Source organism: Biomphalaria glabrata, chromosome 10, assembly GCF_947242115.1.
Source record: "Biomphalaria glabrata chromosome 10, xgBioGlab47.1, whole genome shotgun sequence".
NCBI classification, from domain to species: domain Eukaryota; kingdom Metazoa; phylum Mollusca; class Gastropoda; family Planorbidae; genus Biomphalaria; species Biomphalaria glabrata.
In genome coordinates this window covers 39,053,546-39,067,725 of record NC_074720.1, presented here as the reverse complement: position 1 = coordinate 39,067,725, position 14,180 = coordinate 39,053,546, and the positions used below count along the sequence as shown (strand labels likewise).

General features: G+C 38.1%; 1 protein-coding gene across 1 annotated transcript in view; it reads right to left on the bottom strand.

Annotated features, from left to right (window-relative positions):
• LOC106052244 (COMM domain-containing protein 9-like) overlaps positions 1–14,180 on the bottom strand; it is a 54,949-nt gene that overhangs the window by 610 nt on the left and 40,159 nt on the right. The window contains exon 5 of the mRNA XM_056043415.1: positions 165–268. Within this exon, the coding sequence (XP_055899390.1) occupies positions 165–268 (104 nt within the window). The remainder of the gene's footprint in view (positions 1–164; positions 269–14,180) is intronic.

Below are 14,180 nucleotides of genomic sequence, written 5' to 3'. Positions count from 1 at the left end.
TTAGATGTATATCATCGTATATAAATATTTAGATGAGGGGAAAAGAAGCACATAATTATTATTAATATTTCTAATATATTTAAAATATTTTCATTACTCAATTTAAAAATGTTTTAAAGAATTCATGAATTCGTGTATTTAAAGAAACTGCAGTTGGACTCTACCTCTAAATTCAGCATACACGTTGGCACAGACATCCTGGCAACAGAATCAGACGAAGTCTTCATGTCCACTCTCCAGTCAAAATCCAAGAGTTTAGGAAGGGAAACTAGAAACAAAAGGGAAAAGGAGATTATTAATTTCAATTAGACTGTAATCCAAACCTTAACAAACAAAAAAATTAATTGTGTCATAGTTTTACTGACAGTGTTTTCACCGCCTGGTAGTTGCTACTAGATCTAGATAGTTTAGCTTTTACCAGTATAAAACAATTGCCTGAAATACAGGCAAGCATTTCTTAGACTAGCCTACTTTAATATTTTGATGATTTAATCAGGGCTGCTTTTCTTACGCCATAATAAAGGAGAAAGGATGATGGGCTGCTTGGTCGTGCGGTTTAACCGATGGTCCCGGGTTCAAACCCTGCCTGCTCCCATTCCCGGTCGTCCTGCGGGAGGTTTGGACTAGGAAGTAAACTGTCTTCAACTCTGAAGGAACATCCGAAACATATAAAACATTTCACAACAAACAAAACATTTTTACAAATGTAACTGCTAAAGAAAGCCAATAAGAGATCAAGAAACGTCCTTGAAGCAAAGGGCACTTACTCGATTACTCGATCTCATAGCTCAACCCGACATACTAACCACTTTGCTAAAGAGGTGGTTATGAAAATAGAAGATTGTATAGTTATCTAATGTATGTATAAAGGGGAATAATTCTGTTTATATCACCACTTCAGTCAAGTAGAGTTTCTTTCACTTGTTCGAGATACTAAACAAATTAATTAATTAAAAATAGTTACTTAACTAATTTTTAGCGGCACCCGTAAGGGGAAAAAGCCGCTATTAGGTTTGTGCAAAATGTCAGTCTGTCCGTCTGTCCGTCTGTCACACTCAGATCTCGAAAACTAGAAGAAATATGAAAAATATTATTTCATCATTAAATCCGGCTTGAAAAGTTTAGGTGCAACGGCTACTTTTGGTTTTCTAAAAGCAAACCGTTTAATTTATAAAATTAATTATGCAAGCGATTTTTTCATAAAAATACACCAATTCTAAAACAATTACGTAAATGTAAGGGAGGCAATGTTACAATATGCTAACAAAGATGGACAATTTTTGTGTATTTTCAGTATCACTAAGTCAAATATATTTTTAAAATGTACAGGAAATGTTTACAAAAAATAAAAATAATAGTTAACGATGTTTTTTCTGGTCAACTAGCTGCTAAAATTAAAAGAAAACATTTCTGTTTGTTTATAAAGGCTAATAATGCACTTTGTATGTAAATATCACGCACATTTTTTTAAATGGACTTTTTATGCAGCGATTTTCGTGCAGTAGCGTAACGTCGCAATATGATCAGGTGCTAAACCAATTCCTTAAACTTTTTTAAAAAATCAGATTTTATTTATTTTTTGTTTAGTGCCCCCATCCGAATAAAAGAAGCTTATTTTTGTGCGTTTTGTCTGTTGGTCGGTCTGTCCGTCACGATTAGATTTAAAAAACTAGAACTCTAAAAGATATTGAAAATCTGATTTACCCTTTAATGTTCCTCCCATTACATCTCAATAGTTTTAAGTATCTAAAATTGATTGTTCCGGATTTTTTTGTGCAAAACTAATCAACGCCAACAAATGTTTGTTTGCTCTTCTAACTTATATTACATTCAATTTCCATGCTTAAACGTTGCAAAAACACATTATCAATAATATGTTGTTCCGTTTTTTATGTAAATAGCATATTAATGCTAAATCATAATCTCTATACTGACTTATATTTCATTAAGTGTAAAAATGTTCCGGATATTGTTTTATAAAACATGAAGTATGCCTAATGATTGTTTGAAATCGCATAAGGCTTTTAAAAAAAGTAATTTACTAGAATTGATTACTGAAAATTACTTTTTAGACATTTAATTTTCTTGTAAAACATAACATAGAAGTTTTGTAATCGATAAAAAAAGTTCCGGATTTTGTTTCTTACAAATCGTCGCCAGAAATTTCCGAATTTATTTAAAAATCTACTAACGCCAAATAATTGTTTGAATTCCCTCTTCTAATTAATAAACAAATAATCTTCTCATTTACGAAATAATGTTTTTACGGATTTTTATGAAAAATATTTTAACTCACTACTCTCTTACAGTACATTTAACTTTCTACCTAAAACATTAAAAAATCTAATTATCGTTAATATTATGTTCCGATTTTTAAGGAAAACAGAATCCAAACACCAAAGTAAGGTATGAAAATCTCTCCACGTGGCTGTAGTACATCTAATTTTTATACGAGACCATCCAAAAAATTTAATTAACGGTATTACATTTATCTGAAATTCTCTTTTTCTTTTACTATTTATACAAACATCCGGAACAATCTATTATATAAACTTTTCAATTGTGTTCATACCTAAAAATTATTGCGATGTTTTGAAACGTAAAATAAAGGTTAATCAATTTTTAATAACTTTTAGTTGTTTTTTTTATATCAAGATAACGGACAGACCGACTGACAGACAAAACGCAAAAACAATGTGGCTTTGATCCTTTTTAAATAATATCTATTAGAACTCAGTGCACCAATGTCTATGAACCCTCGTTAAATATCTCGTGTAAATAAAGACATTTTTTTTAATGGTACCGGTACTAGCCTATTGTGAGGTAATGGAATTTTTTTTCTTTGACGTCATATGAATGGACTCTTTAAATGTAATGTTAAAAGAACGCACTCGGTGCACCAATGTCTATTAACCCTCGAAAAAATTGCTTGTATTAATGAAAACATATTTTAGTCTAACTAAGCCGTGTGACGTAGTGTTTTTTTTTTCCTTTGACGTCACATGGAATGAATTCTTTAAATGAAATGCTAAAAGAACGCACTCGGTGCACCAATGTCTATGAACACTCGAGAAATGGCTCGTGTTGATAAAGGTGATTTTTAGTCTAGCTAGGCCTTGTGACGTAGTGTTTTTTTTTTCCTTTGACGTCATATGGAATGAATTCTTTAAATGAAATGCTAAAAGAACGCACTCGGTGCACCAATGTCTATGAACACTCGATAAAAGCTCGTAATGATGAAGGCGATTTTTATTCTAGCTAGGCCGTGTGACGTAGTGTTTTTTTTTTCCTTTGACGTCATATGGAATGAATTCTTTAAATGAAATGCTTAAAGAACGCACTCGGTGCACCAAAGTCTATGAACACTCGATAAATGGCTCGTAATGATGGAACCGATTTTTAGTCTAGCTAGGCCGTGTGACGTAGTGTTTTTTTTTCCCTCTGACGTTATATGGAATTAATTCTTCAAATGAAATGAAAAAAGAACTCGGTATAGTAATGTTTATTAAGCCTCGTTATGTGACTCGCGTTTAAAAAAGAAATGATATCTTGATTTAGATCTAATCTAGATTTTTTAAACTAGATCTAGATTTTTATTACAGTATATCTAGATCTGGATTTATATTCTAATTAAAATTATTTTAGAGTCTAGATCTAGAATTTCTAGATCTAGTTTAGACTAAAATAGACTAGATTAAGATGTAGAATTTCAATTTCTAAACTTAAAGTGTAAAAAAAAAGTGTAGATTTTCATTTCCAAACGGTTTGATCAATATTGTAATGTTTTAATATACTAAAACTAATCTACTATTTTTTTATTAAATTTAAATTTAAATTTACGGCAAATGAATCTTTGAAACATTATTACTTTTGACCATCGGATGGCTGCCTGGTCGTGCGGTTTGCGCGCAGGACTGTCGTTCAGATTTATGGATGGCCCAGGGTTCAAACCCTGCCCGCTCCCATCCCCCGTCGTCCTGCGGGAGGTTTGGACTAGGAAGTAATTATCTTCAACTCTGAAGGAACATCCGAAACGTGTAAAACATTTTACATCAAAATTAAATCACCTCTTGAATATTATTTGCGAATATGCAGATCCGACAGGGATCCGACTTCGACGGGGGCCGCCTCTGAGTTTGTGTAACACAAACTCTCTTTGTAATCTTGTTTTAAAATGATTCTTGTGTTGTCAGGTAAAAGAAATAATTGTGCAAAATTTCAGCTTGATCCGAGATTGGATGTCGGAGAAATAACGTGTACAGACTTTTTACCAGACAGACTGACAGAGTTGATATAAGTTTTGTAAAAAAAAAAAAAAATGAAGTCAATTATAAAAGACGCCTTTTCTCTTCCTAAGCCAAGATTTTTAATTTGGGCGGCAGAAGGTGTACAGGAAGTCGATGCACGTCATTCGGTGCTAACTAGATATCTGTTCTATTCTCCCACCAGCAGACGGCCTCAGATTCACAATGTTCCAATGTAGGCTCTGCGTAGAGGGTCCCCGTGGGGGGTTTCTATCAGAGAACTTTTCCTGAAACTCATACAGTTGAGCCGTCACTCAAATGTTGATGTAGTCAATGTGTTTGAAAAGAATGAGTAAGCTACGATTAGCCTTTTGGAGATATTTTAACATGGAGAAGCCAAGCAATATAACACGGAGAAGCCAAGCAATATAACACGGAGAAGCCAAGCAATATAACATGGAGAAGCCAAGCAATATAACATGGAGAAGCCAAGCAATATAACATGGAGAACCCAAGCAATATAACATGGAGAAGCCAAGCAATATAACATGGAGAAGCCAAGCAATATAACCTAGAGAACCCAAGCAATATAACCTGGAGAACCCAAGCAATATAACATGAAGAAGCCAAGCAATATAACACGGAGAACCCAAGCAATATAACCTGGAGAACCCAACCAATATAACCTGGAGAACCCAAGCAATATAACCTGGATAACCCAAGCAATATAACCTGGAGAACCCAAGCAATATAACCTGGAGAAACCAACCAATATAACCTGGAGAAACCAACCAATATAACCTGGAGAACCCAAGCAATATAACCTGGATAACCCAAGCAATATAACCTGGAGAAACCAACCAATATAACCTGGAGAACCCAAGCAATATAACCTGGAGAAACCAACCAATATAACCTGGAGAAACCAACCAAGCAATATAACACGGAGAAACCAAGCAATATAACACGGAGAAACCAAGCAATATAACCTGGAGAAAACAAGCAATATAACACGGAGAACCCAAGCAATATAACACGGAGAAGCCAATGGCTTTAATACGAGGGATCAAAGGGAGATAATATGGACGACCCAAAGATTATAACGTAAGATATATCATTTGTATTGGGTCCAAACATATTGAAATTCAGCTTGTTTACAATTGACCGCATCAGCATAACTACTAGAACATGAAGGATTCAAAGAACACAGTTTCAGAGCCTCTGCCCTAGATTACTGTAGACCTATTGATTTTTGTTCCTCTCATAGTCTGTCCTCGTGTAGTCACCAAGCAGCTGGGCTAGACAGAAGACAAAGAGAGCTTTTTATGCAAATCAAAACATCGGATCGTCTGCTTATCCTGCATAGTCTGCTAGACAATAGAGATACAGGTCATAACGCGCAATGTTGGGCGTGTGTGTGTGTGTGTGTGTCTTGTATGTATAGTTTCTTTTAGAATACAAACAAGCCGTCGATATATATGACTTGAAAACAAAAAAAATCACGTGATTTGATACTCGATAAAATAACGAATACAAAATTTGACGTTGAAACGAGTCCATGGGATGGTTCTATGGCGAATAAATGAATCGGTTAACATTGGTCTTGGAAACAATGAAAAACTACGTCATTTTGACTTGAGTTACACAATCAACACCAAACACTAAGACATGCTGGTAACATGGAAGTTAACCTCCGGCCTCGCTGGGATGGGGGAACCGGGAGCCCCCCCCCTCCCCCGAAACAGAGGGATCGGTGAAGAGCCCTCATTCCTTGAGTCTGGATAAGATCCTTCCCTTTGGTCCAAGGGCGCAAGCTCGACTCTTAACGGACACTCACTGAAGTATCACGCGACGTTCATTTCATGTAGCTATTCAAAAATACTTTTGCTAACAGAAAGAATAAGGCCCCAATCTGCTGTCTGGTCGTGCGGTATTGCGCTCCGGACTCCCGGCGCGGAAAGTTTGGGCTAGTGTGTAACATTCAGTTCTGTAGGAAACATGCAAAGCCAAACACGAAAGACAAGCACACAATAGTTCTGACAGTAAGATCCATAAACCAATTCTATGATAGATGAAAATACAGAAACGACTTTTTTCCCCCCAGCACAATCCACGGATACGCGTAGGACGTACCCTATCTACTAATTATCTTTTTTTTAAAACGTCTGTAATAAGATAATTCTAATACCACTAATAGGCCTATTATCAAAAATTGCCGTTAAGACAGTAATATTTGAAAGTCTGTATTTATGAACTTTATCAGTTATTCAGATTTTACTTTTCAATAAATAAGTAAAAAATATAGAGATCTATTCGTTACTTGAGTTGGTAGCATTCTCTGACTTATAATTCTGTGGCCGTGCCAATCGACAATACGCGCGTCATAGTTGGCACGCCTTCCATAATTTGGTGGCCCTATTTCTAAACAATCAATCATCTCAAGTCTCACTGGCAACTCGACTAGAACTAGCCAGTATTTTTTCGAGAGTGGATTGTAAACGGATTATATACCAGGGTATATTTTAATGGTAGACTTCAACAACGTCCAGCGTATTTTCCTAATCTAGACCTGAGCAGTTTGAAGCATTCTGTCACATTAACTGAGTAACGAACGAATCCCCCTTCCGGACCACTCCCTCAATGTAATTGCAAATATTTTCTTCCTGATCCTGTTTAAAGCTTTTCGGCCGGGACAATGTCAGACTAAAAGATACACTATTAGGTGGGGAGAAAGTGCAAGGTTTAAAAAAAAAAAAAGGAAATAAAATAATCATTTGTCAGTGGTTAGTGTGTTTGCTTGAGCCCCCGATTTTTAATTCAGGTCTTTCAACTTTTATTTAAATAAATGCATTTAAATTACGATCACGGTAGCATTCACCAAGATACCCCCCCCCCTTCTTTCTCTCCCCCTTCCCCTTTACCAGCTGGTCCAGACAAGTGATAGGATCATAGCGTACCCGGGTATTGAGAAAGCTAAAAGCATGACATCGAGCTAAACAAAAACAATCTATTGTTAGTCTTAATCTATTACAAATTTAATTCCGTGACTGATCCAAACAAACTAATTACTTCCCTAGGCATGCTTTCGTTAATTTGCAGATCTAGATGACAGACATTATATATATATCGTAAGATCACTGTGTTGTTATCTCAAGACATGCCTCCGCAAAAAAAAAAAATTAAATTATCCCGAATTCTTATTTCTATATGGAGAAGTACAGGATAAGAGCAAAGAGTTGGCACAACTGAGACGAGGTCCAACAACAGAAAGGCAGCGTTTCTCACTCTCTTTCTCTCTCTCTCTCTCTCTCACACACACACACACACAAACACACTGTATGGATTTTAAAAAATATGGACCAAATGACGTGTAAGCCTTGGTTACATATTTCTAGTTGGTTACACTTTACAATGGAAGCGACACACAGCACTAGACACCCGCTTCCTAAAGTTCAAGAACAATCTGATAATCACCCCCCCCCCACACACACACACACAGTTACCTGTCATTTCGTCATCGGATGTCATCTCGCTTTCGTTAGGTCGAGAGGACGAGAAAGAAAGAGAGAAGAGAGGGCGAAAATAGAGAGAGAGAATGGGAGAGATAAAGAGAGGAGTAAAGAAATTGTGAAAACAGCAGGGGAGGGAAAGTGTGGAGAGTAGAGAATAGGAAAAGAGAAAAGAAAGAGGAGATGGAACGAAGGGAGGGAGAGAGAAAGAGAGAGAGAGAGGGGGGTGAATAAAGAATGTTGTAATCGTCCAAACTAAAAGCCCATTACGGCTCAAAGCCCGCAGATTAAGCGGGTAGAAACCACAAACACATGTCCACTCAATGGATTAAATCATTCAAGGTCACACCACACAACAACTGGACAAAATATTTTCACTCACGCATAGATACACAAACCGACAACAAACGCGCACACACGTAGTAAAGTAAAACATGTACACACACAAACACAGATTCAATACCTCGTTAAAACTTCCGGGCTAAAGTTCCTATTTTAAAACAATTAACCCATTTCTCATTTTATTTCAAAACCCAGAAAGTCCAAGCAAGCGACACATCGCCCAGAAGGCTCTTTGTTCAAAATCGGCTATTGTAGGAACAGACTGCAAACCGCGGGGGTCTTTATTGTGAACCTGTTTAGGGGGGCAGGGCAGAGGAAGTCACGTGAGACAGATGGGAAGACAGGTAAAAGAGGTGAAAGAGAGAGTAAATAGCGGGAAAGGGAAAAGTTCGTCGAAGTAAAGGGGGGAAAATGTGTCTATGAAAAAAAGAGAGAGAGAGAGAATGTTAAACACAATTTCACAATGTACATTGTCACAAACGAAGTTCTAGCTAACAGTTAGCGCCATCTTGTTCGTCTGCTGAGTCCACAGTCAAAACCACTGTCACTACACACACAAATTAAGACGCGTACTTAGAAGAGAAAGAGAGGTGGGAGAGGCTTTCTCAGAAAAAAAAATATTCTGAGCTAAACGGAGTAATAACCTTCGTATCCACGTCTCGTGTACTCTAAACATTATTTATAGCCTGCCGGGATATGTAAACATTTCTGAAAATTAGTGTGTATGTTATGTGTTTTTGTTTAATACTATATTTAAATATTGCTAGACGATTACCAACTAACATTTAGGGGCAACAGTCAAATATTGGTATTATTATTTACAGTTAGCGCAAGTTTTAAGAAAGTTACACTTGTAAATAACCGAAGCTCTCGGCTCAATCTTATCTATAAGTTCTATCAGAAGGCTGTCAGGTGGTAGGAGTTTTCAAAGTCAAACTCGCTGCAGCCAGAAGCAATAACAACGCAGAAGTCGGCGGAGTTGTCGTCCGTAGAGGAAGCTAAATTTAGAACGTGGTTTATTTATGAGGAAGACTAAAATATCGTATTTTTCTTAATAACTGTTGGGCGGAGTCATAACCAGATGTCGACTCTCTGTTCTCTACACAGGGCTGAAGTGTCGGTAATAAAAGTTATAGAGGTATTGTTTAAAGTTACGAATAGTGTCAATATTCTAAGTTACGAATGAAGTTATGTTGTTCAAAGTTATTAAAAAGTTACATTGTTCAAAGTTATGAATAGAGTTAGAATTCAAAAATACGAATGGAATTATTCAAAATTATGCATAAACCACATACCCACTCGCACAAATTACAATATGAAATCTACCTCCAACGCTATAGATCCTATAGTTCAGAAATGACATCATTGCTTTGACGATGTGGTAGGCCTATTTGTCTAAGAGCTATGCTGCCCCTGAGGTTGTCTGGATCAGCAGACGAAACGTAAGCATGGTGGTAGGCCTATTTGTCTAAGAGCTATGCTGCCCCTGAGATTGTCTGGATCAGCAGTCGAAACATAAGCATGGTGAAAAAGTGAATGCCGAGGTGAAATTCCTAAAAGGCGGCGAGTTACACGCGACAAAAAAAAGTATTTACCCATTAATATTCATGGACAGAAATGTCTTTGTCTATCATGTCAGTCCTACCCCGCAAAACTCCCTTCCAAAGTTACATAGGCTCAATACATTGGCTCACTTGTCCAACTATGTTCCATCGTAATTTAAATATTTATTTCAATGTTTACGGTACGAGGGTTGGCAATGTCTTTAGTACTTTGATCTGCAATTCCGAAGCTTTTTTCTTAACGAAAACTTTCGCACCTTCTGAGTATTTAGCGGAACACTTTGCTTATTTTTTTTTAGAGAGGTCAGTTCACGTGTTGGCCTACTAGTTAGTTGTTCCAGTAGTTCGTGGAACATCTAGGAACACTAGGGTTCAGAGGAACACCGTTTGAACACAAGACTAGACCAATATGGGCGTGATGTATCATCATTTTAGGCCAATACTACAACGCAACAATTAAAACAAAGAAAACAAGAAAAAAAAACTTTAAGAAAACAAGATTACAAAGACAGTTTGTGTGGAAACACAAACTCAAAATCGGCCCCCGAAGTGGTCCACCCAGGCAGGCTTCAATATTTTCAGAAAGAACATCCAAATGAAATTATATCAAAGACAAATGAGTGATAAGAATGGAGAAAGAAGGTTGACAGATCTTGTGTAGTGCCCCAACGGTACAGCAGATCAAAGGATAGGTGCAAGTGAATGCAAAGTTAGATGTGAACCTGGCCTAACTAGTTCCCCTTTCAGACCTTGTGGTCTATAGGGCAGATGATGTAAAGTTCATCTGTTTTTGTGGCCTACGGTTAACGAGGGTGTCATGTAGCCAGCACAACGACCAACCGCCTTAACTTTTCCCCAACTAATATCATTGGTACCCATTGGAGCTGGGTGGACTCAGAGGCGAAAATCCCAGTCTTCACCAGGATTCGAACCCGGGACCCCCGGTTCAGAAGCCAAGCGCTTTACCGCTCAGCTACCGCGCCTCTCCTGGCCTAACTGAAGTCTTATAATTGATGTAATTGTTTAGAAAAGGCTCAATCTCTTATTCGAATGCTCAAAAATAAAAAACCACATAGGTCTCGTAATAAAGTAAAAGTACACGGAAATGAAGTTGACAAGATTACCGGTACTATTTGTTTAAATTTAGGTCTAACTTATAATGCATACTAATTAGCTTTTTCTCTTTAAAAAACTGCTTGCATAACTGATTTTAAAAATTAGATTTTTCGCTTTCAGAAAAAAAAAAGTAGCCGTTGCATCAGAACTTTGAATGGTCTAAAATATTGTGATGTCGGATTTTCAATATCTTTTCTAGTTTACGAGATCTAAACGGGACGGACGGGCAGACGGACAGACATTTCGCACAAAACTAATAGCGTCTTTTCCCCTTTCGGGGCCGCTTAAAAACACGTATCAAAGGGAAATAACTCTGCACTTACAACTATAGCTCTCAATAATGTAGAAGTTATTTGCCTTATTCGATATCAAACAAATAATTGATTAACTAATAGGTAAATTTAAAAAAAATGGAATCATGTTTGGTTACGAACAATAAATAATTGCTTTAAGTTTCAACTTGATCCGAGAACGGGTGTGACAGCAATAACGTGTTCAATTATCTCAGGGGACAAAACCCTACATGCTTAGCTGAATCTGTGAATACTGAAGGATTAATTTCCCTTGGTGGTATCGACCAAAATAATTAATTATCAGTGATTAACTTGACTAATACGTTGTTGTTGTTTTTTTATTGATTCATGTCTTATAATTGTGCAAAGTTTCAACTTCATCCGAGAATGGGTGCGGCAGAAATAACGTGTACAAACTTTTTTACCACACAGACAAACAGACGGACAGAGTAAGCTTTGTAAAACAATGGATGCCAGTACTGGACGCAACAGAATGAGGCAACACACGTTCTTTAAACTGAATATTGGAACTAGCGAATCATGCTCTTTTAAGGAGTGTCTCCAGAGAATTTCAAAGATGCTTACTTCACCAAGAAGTCCGGACAGGATACTGGCTCCCCAGAATACCCATTTAGAAGACAAACTATATGGAAAGCTGCCTGGTCTGAAAAACCACTTAGCAGTTCACCATATAGGACTGGTTACTGACAACGAATTTTATTCAAAACTCTATATTTCTATCTGTAAATTAACAGCTCTGGGATCCGATTCAATCGGTAGTTGTTTCAATTGCAATTCGGAATGTGCGTATGTTTGTGTGTTGCCGGAGTGACCACACACGCCATCAAATGTAAACACCATTCAGCACGTCTGCTCCTGCCGCTTGGCGCGAGAACGCGCACAGACATTTTGAATGCATCGATTTTCTCGCCCAGCTTCTGTGTGTGCAAAGAGCACCGCCGGCTACAGCCGTCTGAGGGTGGATTGAAGAGGGAGCGGTGAGGGAGCTGGGAGGAGGTTAAACTTCAAGGCAGGGGTGAAGATCTCCATCAGGGAGTTATTGAAGAACTCTGTCTAGCACTAAGAACAAGAGATACGAAATGTACTCGGTTGATCCAAAAGTTTGTCAGCAAACAAAAACAACGAAACGAATTTTCTTCCAAGGGGGGTGTGGTGGCTGAGTGGTTAAGCGCTTGACTTCCGGGCCTGGGGTCCTAAGTTAGAATCTCGGTATAGACTGAGATTTTTAGTTTCGGGATTTTTAGGGCGCCCCCAATGCGTACCTGACTTTAGTTGGGGAAAATAAAGACGGTTGGTCGTTGTGTTTAACCGTTGGCAAAGAAATAGATGACTTTAACATCATCTTCTCTATAGAGCGCAAGGTCTGCAAGGGGAACAGATCTTTACTTTTTAATTTCTTGCAAGTTCTCATTAGGCAAAGAAAAGACTTTGCCCACTCTCTATATGCCAACATTGTCTCCCGAAAAGCTTATTTCCTTATCAAAAGCAAAACTTTGCAGAGTCCTTCCGAGGGTACGGGCACCACAGGTTGAGAAAAGCTAATGAGTTTCTGTATAATTAATTTATTAGTTTAAATCAAGGGCAGGGTATGACAGGAAGAAATAATTCGCAAACGTCGCTCATCTTTCACGCGGTTGGTTAGTCTGTGGTCTGTTTATCTCATTGGCGGTAAGTTCATCGTAATGGTCCGTAGACACTAAACGATTAATTGCTCAATGTAGAGCGCAATGTAGCTGCGCTTTTCAATACATGTTAGTGGTAGGGGCAATGAACTTATATTACATCAGTCGCATTCAAAGAGATGATACAGTGAGCCTGGAAGTTTCCAGACTGAATGCCAACCAGCTGTCAAGAAAGAAAAAAAAAGCTTGAACTGAAATTTGTTATAAAACGATGTCTGGTGTGAATAGGAACAGTAGGCGCTCCGAATACAATGATGTCAGTCAAATGTATTTATTGCAAGAAAAGTGAACATTCAAATCATAACTACAAATAAACAGTCAATAATAATAAGATAGTCTTTAAACTAGTTAACTCTTTCTGGGTCAAGCGCGAACTTCGTTTCAATTGGTGGCTCGTCAAGCTCCGGCTACTTGCTTCGAGGAGTCTAAGACGTCATTTGTATTATGCGGTTGGTCGTTGTGCTGGCCACATGACACCCTGATCGTTAACCGTTGGCCAAAGAAACAGATCACCTTTTGTTCTTTTTACTTATCAGTGTCTAGGATAGTTCAGCATCGCTAACTAAGGTCTAGACTCTAGAGCAGTGTTTCCAAAACGTCTGACATATGTGTACCCCTTTTTATAATTTGTGTAATGCTGAGTACCCCTCGCCCCCCCCCCCAACTTTAATTTATTAACAGAACATAATGAATGAGTATTTATTTTTTTAAAATCAACATACCGTAGTGAATGAGGTGCAACGAGTACCCCCTCCAAGGTTTTCCCGTACACCTGGGGGTACGCGTAACCCACTTTGGGGAACACTGGACTAGAATAATAGCAATCAAGACTAATGGACAACATTCATCGGGCTTCGTGTTAGCTGTTCATGAAAATGTAGTCCATGTACTAAGACGGACAGCCGTGGTCAAGAGGGACGCCGTCGAGACACTCTAGGTGGGCCACCACCTACCGCCCATGCCTGTGTGCTTTGTGACGCAACCACACGCAACATGCGTCAGTGTCGACAGCGTGACACCAAGCTTTCTGCTAATAGACTTTTGGTCAAACTGGTCAATCCTCCTACATCGCGCGTTTTGAACCTACAGCGCGCAACGCAAATTTTGAAACGCCAAGAGTTTCCCCTAGATATAATTGGGGGGGGGGGGGGGGAGGGGGGAATGGGACGGGGTAATTTCGAAGTGTTACAACTGTCACGTGACTAACAGACTTCATTTAGCGAAAACAAATGAACTAAAAACATGTTTTGGTTTCCAGGCGATTAGAAACACGTTTGGCATTCCGTGTATGGACAACAGAAGGGGAGAGAATAGACAGAAAAAAACCAACAACGCTGGAGTTAATGTTCGATATTTCTGTCCTACACACACTACCACAAATTCACCGCATTCTTTACGACCTTATGCCTGG